This window comes from Glandiceps talaboti, chromosome 17 (assembly GCF_964340395.1).
Source record: "Glandiceps talaboti chromosome 17, keGlaTala1.1, whole genome shotgun sequence".
In the NCBI taxonomy this organism is placed as follows: Eukaryota; Metazoa; Hemichordata; class Enteropneusta; family Spengelidae; genus Glandiceps; species Glandiceps talaboti.
This window is the reverse complement of record NC_135565.1, coordinates 3,680,748-3,688,078: the sequence shown is the minus strand read 5'-3', so window position 1 is coordinate 3,688,078 and position 7,331 is coordinate 3,680,748. Positions and strand designations below refer to the sequence as shown.

General features: G+C 33.9%; 1 protein-coding gene across 1 annotated transcript; it reads right to left on the bottom strand.

Annotated features, from left to right (window-relative positions):
- Positions 1 to 462: 462 nt before the first annotated feature.
- On the bottom strand, positions 463 to 2,295 carry LOC144448672 (vitellogenin-like). Its single transcript, XM_078138951.1, has 3 exons — positions 2,016 to 2,295; positions 795 to 862; positions 463 to 762 (listed from the first exon to the last, which is right to left on the bottom strand). Exons 1-2 carry the CDS (start codon positions 2,243 to 2,245, stop codon positions 853 to 855), a joined length of 240 nt encoding a protein of 79 aa, XP_077995077.1. The 5' UTR covers positions 2,246 to 2,295; the 3' UTR covers positions 463 to 762; positions 795 to 852.
- Positions 2,296 to 7,331: the final 5,036 nt, after the last annotated feature.

The following is a 7,331-nucleotide window of genomic DNA, read 5'->3' as shown; positions in this document are numbered from 1 at the left end:
ATCCACCATCCCACCAGTTTAGGCTTTGTCTTTTCATTTTCAATCAGTTCGTGGGACCTTGAAATCTGATTATGGCTTTGGACTCAATAGAGGATGTTTTAGATATAACACCACAGTTACAATGTAAGACATCTGGCTTAAAACAAGTTTGTCGGGTTCAACAAAAACTCTTTAGTAAGTAATGTTTGTCACACCTGACGATGCAATGTTAGTGAGATGTTGTCGAGCAAGACGACAGTTTTGTGATAGTGAACTGACTTTCATTGTGTTTGTACTAAACGTCATTCTTCCATTAAAAAAAAACATGACTCTCAGTGATGCTTAAACTCTTTATTTCCCATGTGAAGTATTTCCAAGTGTGCAGATTGACAAGCCCAAAATAATCCAAGAATTTCAAAAACTCAAATTCTCGTTATTAGAGAAATTATAAGGATTTCAGCTTTCCCACTAGAGGTCCTCTACCGAGGCAAACTTTGGGTCAGAAGACCAACAGTCACTGTGACATACTTTCCAAATTTCCCATCCTTGGCGTTTCACTGCAAACGACAACAGAATTCCCGGATGGTTCAAGTACTTCTGCTTTATCAATTTCGATGGTGCAAATCAACAATTCTTTCTACAACAGTGCGATTGGTATCCATGACGACCATTTTAAACAGTCATTTACCTTAACCTAACCTAACCTCGCTTGAAGCTGGCTACAGAATAAATAAGTTTGGCGCATAGGCCGATGAGATGAATGTAGCGATATGAGATGTGTGTTTGTGTGTGTGTGTGTGTGTGTGTGTGTGTGTGTGTTGTCCAATTCCGATGTATAGTCAGTTTATGGTAAGATTGTATTCTTCTGCCATCTTAACATGCACTGTAAAAGAAGGACAAGAATGACGTCAGCACATACGAAGATATAATATTCAATCTAATGAACTGTATTCCTAACATGGAAAAAATGTCGTCTGAATCCCTTTCTAGCCTCCTAACACACACCGGAGCAAATATATTAATGATACATGCATATATTATAAAACAAAGCTATGTTACTTTACAGCTTTTAATACAGAAACTAGGTAAAAAAAAAGAACTTAGTATTGATTGAGAGAACCCTGTCTTCGACTGGCTATTATGAGGGTAATAGTTTAACGGTGAAACATTTCGATAGAGCTAAACCACTCTTCTTCAGTCAAACCAAATCAAATGCATTGTTTGATACCATTGGTGACCCAGTGAAGAGGTGGGTATCAGTCCTCTCGATATATTTGGGTTAGAAATGTACGATTTCGTGACAATATGTTATGCATATAAAATCGTTAAAATCTTATAAAAATTAAACTGTCAGGATAGTTTGCTTACTTGCGATCTAAATCCAACATGCTGAGGACTTTGACAATTATTAAATCGTGGTCGTGACACTAAAGGACATCACGTGGCTAGATGTATATTTTCACTAAAACGAACGTTTCTTGTATGTATTTGGTAAGGAATGACTTCAGATCATGCGGTGTTAATTTCAACACATGCTTGATTGACGTGTCATCAGTTGTCCCATCAACCCCATGTCTACCCTCCTGGTTTCAAAGAGAAATGCGCTACTTACTAATTTTAAATTGCTCACAGTAACACCAAATTTCAGGCATGCTAGCTGAAACAGTGTACATGCGTGTCACGAATGTTTTTTATCCTGTTCACACTATGCATCATTGGTGGGCAACAGCAACACTTCAGATAAGCTGATTTGTTACAGGTGAAACAAAACATAGAAAATTGCAGTGGACTACATATACAATTTTCCAAGACTTCATTTGTAGCCAGGTTTTTCAATTACTTGCATTTTATTTCGATCTGTAAAGTGTAGGCGTGTCTGATATGTTATCAAATACTACCAATGATGTATGAACCTAGATAAAAAATACGTTTGTGAACACACACTGTTTTGGCAAACTCATCATCTGAAATTACTATGCTATTGCAAATGCCAAGGAATAATTTTACATTATAGCTATCACATTTAATTACTGTACCTTCCGGGCACTTTCCAGCTGTCTCCAAACTCTACTAAATCATCAGTCAACTTCCCATCAGGCATGCTAAGATCATTACTGATGTCACCATCTGCGTCGCCAAGAAGTCCACATAGCTTGCCATGTTGTGAGTCATGGAGCTGAGATTCAATGCTTTTCAAGCCATCCCACGTGATCTCGAATTGATTAGCAACTTTGAGAACAACAGTTTTGCCCCCAGGTTTTTCCATCCAAACATCTGAGCTTAGGTAGTGTGGAAAGGTCTCCACATGGTTACCATTCACCTAAAAGCCATCATACAGTTGAATGTTAGAGATTTTGCCGAATTATTGAATTTTACTGAGATTTCTCTGGTAACCGGTATATTAAAGCAATGCTTATGAACATAACACACACCTTGCAGTATACTTAAAATATTGGTTTGGTAAAATACAACTGCATCTGACAAATAAAAGTTATAAATTTAATCAGGTTTATTGACATATTGCCTACCCTATATGGATAGTTTGTTACGCTGGGTTCAAAAAGGGAATCATTTTATAAACACCATTTGCCGTGGTAACAAAATCAACATATTGTTCATATGTTTTGCAAAATTAGATGGAAAATATTCTTTACTTTTGGCATATATACGTTAGACATATCCTTTGAAACACAAGTTGTCTAAAATAGGAAAGTTGTTTCCATGGAAACATAAAGTACGCTCACAAATGCCGTGTTTTAATAAAAAAATATGTCTCCAAGCCTGACATGCACCAACAAAGTGAAGGGTTTTGGTATGAAAATACACCCTGAATGAGAACTTTGAATGAGAGGGGGTCAATATGTTTTGGATTGTGATCATGATGCAAAGAAAACTCATTTCTACAAGGACCTTGTCTGCATTGTGGGTATGTGTTCTTGTCCCCGTTTCTAACCTATATGCTTTAATATTTCTTCATCTAGAGTGAGTGTGGTTGAAACATAAAAATACAAGTACTAACTACCACACTACTTGCACAACATGTCATGTAAATACTCCGCTTTTTCATCATCAATGCTTCACTTACTTTTCACGTGGGACAAAAACTGAATGTTCCGTAACGGTAACCTTCATTGATAGTTTATAAGCGTTAATTTAAAGTGTTCTACTCTTCAGATTAAGATAATAATATTCATGATAATGATATGCTTTGTATTTCTGACACTACATGTTATCGACACTACAACTTACAGGTCACCACATTTCATTAGAGGTTAACTCTATATATAGGGAACATAGATTCCAGTTTCTATTATACATAGTAGGTATGATCTGAGCACATGCACGTAATGTTCTCTAACATACCTAAATCACTTTACTATATCTGCCATATACCAATGTTTCGGACACAACCATTTTAGGTGATATGCGAAAGTGAAATTTTAGGACTACTTGATGCCCTAGGTCTAATATATTTAATAGCTTCAAAAGTCGTTATGTGTTTCATTACCTTAAGTTACTGTATTAATTTTTCATAAAAGTTAGCCTTAATCACTTGCTAAACCTTATCTGTGACATCACAATATCTTATGGTTATTACGAATAAATTAACGACTATCGCAGACTATAACAATACATCAATGAATTTATTGTGAAATAGCCGACATTAAATTTTTTTTAGCAACATCCTCACAACAATGAATGATTATTGGATTATATCCACTGCTGATATTAAATTCCATAATACATGGGGTAATATGTCATAGTGAAAAAGGCCAGGGTTTCAATCCCAGGTTCCCGTACGGGTGTTATTTTATCAATTAAAGGCTAGCTCTTCAATCCCACGTTCTCGAATTAGTGTTAGTTTATCTATGGATTACACATGATAATTCATTTGTTCTTGGCCAACTTTCTCTATAGCTTTGCACCTAATGTTTATTTACACCTACTGTTAAATCCTTCTCAAAGTGAGCCTTTAAAGGTATGGTGCAAGTCACACTTTTGGTGTAGGGTCATAGTAGTACAATGTACATACGAATTTGTAATTTATTCATTTATAGATGAGGAAGAGAGCTATACACAATCTCAGACTAGCAATCTAGTTGGGTTAGCTGAGCATTCAGTCAATCTAGTACATCACGAACAGTTATAAGTTTTGACAAACAAGTTGGAGTTTCTCCTCGATCTTCTCTCCATAATTCACTTAAAATAACAGCGGAGTTATTCTGACCAATAGGTCACTTGTTTTAGACAAATAAAACATACCTTAGCAACCTCCCCCCTGTGTAAATCGATAACCGTCTCATACGATGTATCCATTCCTAAACGGACAGTGACAGCTGCAACACGAGCAACATCTTCTCCCTTTTTGTTGACACCGCCCTCGGTGATTGATTCAACTCTGAATGATGGGCGTCGTCTTCCGCATCCGTCGGTGAATAGGACAAACCTACAGACACCTTGGTAGTTGTAGTGAAGTCCGTCAAATGTTGTTATGTGAGGATCACCCGTTTCAATGGCAACAACAGTAGGAATCCCCCCTAATACAAAAGATATGTAAGTCAGTTCGATTCACACACATAAGCAATATCTAAACCCTATATACACACATATATACGATATATACATGTACATGCATACTTCTATAATATACACAGACACAGACACAGACACAGACACAGACACAGACACAAACACAGACACACACAGACACACACAGACACACACACACACATATATATATATATATATATATATATATATATATATATAACTATTAAAAATAGGACAGTATCAAGTAAGATACACAGGAGCTGTTACACAGTGTTTCATGCTTACGCAATCATCGGACGACTAACGGTATATATATATATATATATATATATATATATATATATATATATATATATATATATATATATATATATATATATATATATATATATATATATATATATATATATATATATACCGTGTCTTCTTCCCAATTACATACAGCAGTGCATTACTGGATATACCAAAAGATACTCATTAACAACATGCGTACTCTACATAAATCACAAACGTGCAAGCCATTACCATAATACCTTTTATGATTAAAGGTGATAATTTGACAAGTTGAGTGTCTTGTCTTACTTGATAGATATCAGTACTTTTACTGCTTTACACAACAAGATTGTGGTCAAGGAGATAGGTTTGTTTACATTAATTCAACATTTTGAAATCCTCTCAATTATAAGTATCATGTTATATGTTCAGTTGTAACAATGTTGTTATTTATCACTTAAAACAATCTCAACTTACCAAGTGATCGGTTACATAACAAATGTATATTCTACATACAGTCTTCCGGTGAAAGGTCTTGTTCTACCTATGTCTTTCTCATACTTGAAATCTTTGTAAAACGTCGAGTTTTGCTTAAATTACTGTATAGCCAATTTTTTTAAAACAAGTTATTTATACTCACCAAATCCACCATCTGTCAACGAATAATATAAATTAGACAATTAGAAAATACATTTATATATATATATCATATCATATCAACTTAATATATAAAAAAAAACAATTACATCAATTTAATATTAACTATGATATGATAAACACTGCATTTACACATGCAACTTATTTGTTAAATGTTCAAATGGAAGTATGAAATCTGGGGTTAAAGGAGAAGTAATAACACCAATATCATGTAATATGAAGATACAAAAAATACCAAAATAATGTCAGCCCTCGAATACTCAGTAAATGTGTTTATTAGTTTTGTAAGCTATATCCGATACTAGTTATACATTGTTATCGCTTATGTTTGATTGGTCTACTAATTTAGTAATTAGTTTACTATACGTGTATTTAGTTTTTGACATTCCTAATACCAGATGTAGGAATTTGTATTCATCCAATCACGTCTCTATCTGAGAAAGGGAAAATTATATCACATGCAAATTCCCAATTAATTGTTCTTCAAAACAGAAACAAAAGAAAATATTCTAAAGCAATCCCATTGTCCCTTGCTCGTCTAACGCAATGGCGGACGTGTGAGAGGAACGTCTGTACTTCTTGGCTTAATAAAAGCCTGCTTATAATAATTAACGTTTTCCATGTCGGCAGAAAACTTGTCTAAAACTCAAACGAAAATCAAACGAAAATTTCAAGACGCGTTCCGTAGGGTAATGACAAGTTTTGATTAGGTTTTGGTAAAATCCCGTGAATATTAATGAGCAATTTACGTAATTAATGATTTTCAGTAATTAGGCTATATCTCAAGATTGGCCACAAAAAATAAAAAAATAGTTTCTCGTCAGGAAATGTCGTCTTAAGTGGTGCGACTTTATCACCATTTTCTAAAACACGACTGGTTCAAATCAAACGAAATTTATTGCATGTGTTCTGTAGGGTAGTGACAAGAACTGAATAGCTTTCGGTAAACATCCCAAGAATATTTACGAGAAATTTACATAATTAGGCTATATACTCACCAAATCCATCCCCTGTCAACGAATAATATAAATTAGACAATTAGAAAATACATGTATATATATATCATATCATACCAACTTAATATATAAAAAAAAACAATTTCATCAATTTAATATTAACTATGATATGATAAACACTGTATTTACACATGCAACTTATTTGTTAAATGTTCAAATGGAAGTATGAAATCTGGGGTAAAAGGAGAAGTAATAACACCAATATCATGTAATATGAAGATACAAAAAATACCAAAATAATGTCAGCCCTCGAATACTCAGTAAATGTGTTCATTAGTTTTGTAAGCTATATCCGATACTAGTTATACATTGTTATCGCTTATGTTTGATTGGTCTACTAATTTAGTAATTAGTTTACGTGTATTTAGTTTTTGACATTCCTAATACCAGATGTAGGAATTTGTATTCATCCAATCACGTCTCTATCTGAGAAAGGGAAAATTATATCACATGCAAATTCCCAATTAATTGTTCTTCAAAACAGAAACAAAAGAAAATATTCTAAAGCAATCCCATTGTCCCTTGCTCGTCTAACGCAATGGCGGACGTGTGAGAGGAACGCCTGTACTTCTTGGCTTAATAAAAGCCTGCTTATAATAATTAACGTTTTCCATGTCGGCAGAAAACTTGTCTAAAACTAGCCAGCATTCAATAGAAAAAAAACTATTAAACTAAGAGAAAATGTCATTCGTACAGAAAGAAAATTTAAAATAGCTGAAGTTTTAGAATTAATCCTTCAAATTCAATAAGTCCACAACATACATACATACATACATACATACATACATACATACATACATACATACATACATACATACATACATACAAAGTAACTAATCTCATTTCTTTGTTTGG

Excerpts from the sequence above, each read along its gene's own strand:
- LOC144448672 (XM_078138951.1), bottom strand. The coding sequence starts at position 2,245 with ATGGAAAAACCTGGGGGCAAAACTGTTGTTCTCAAAGTTGCTAATCAA.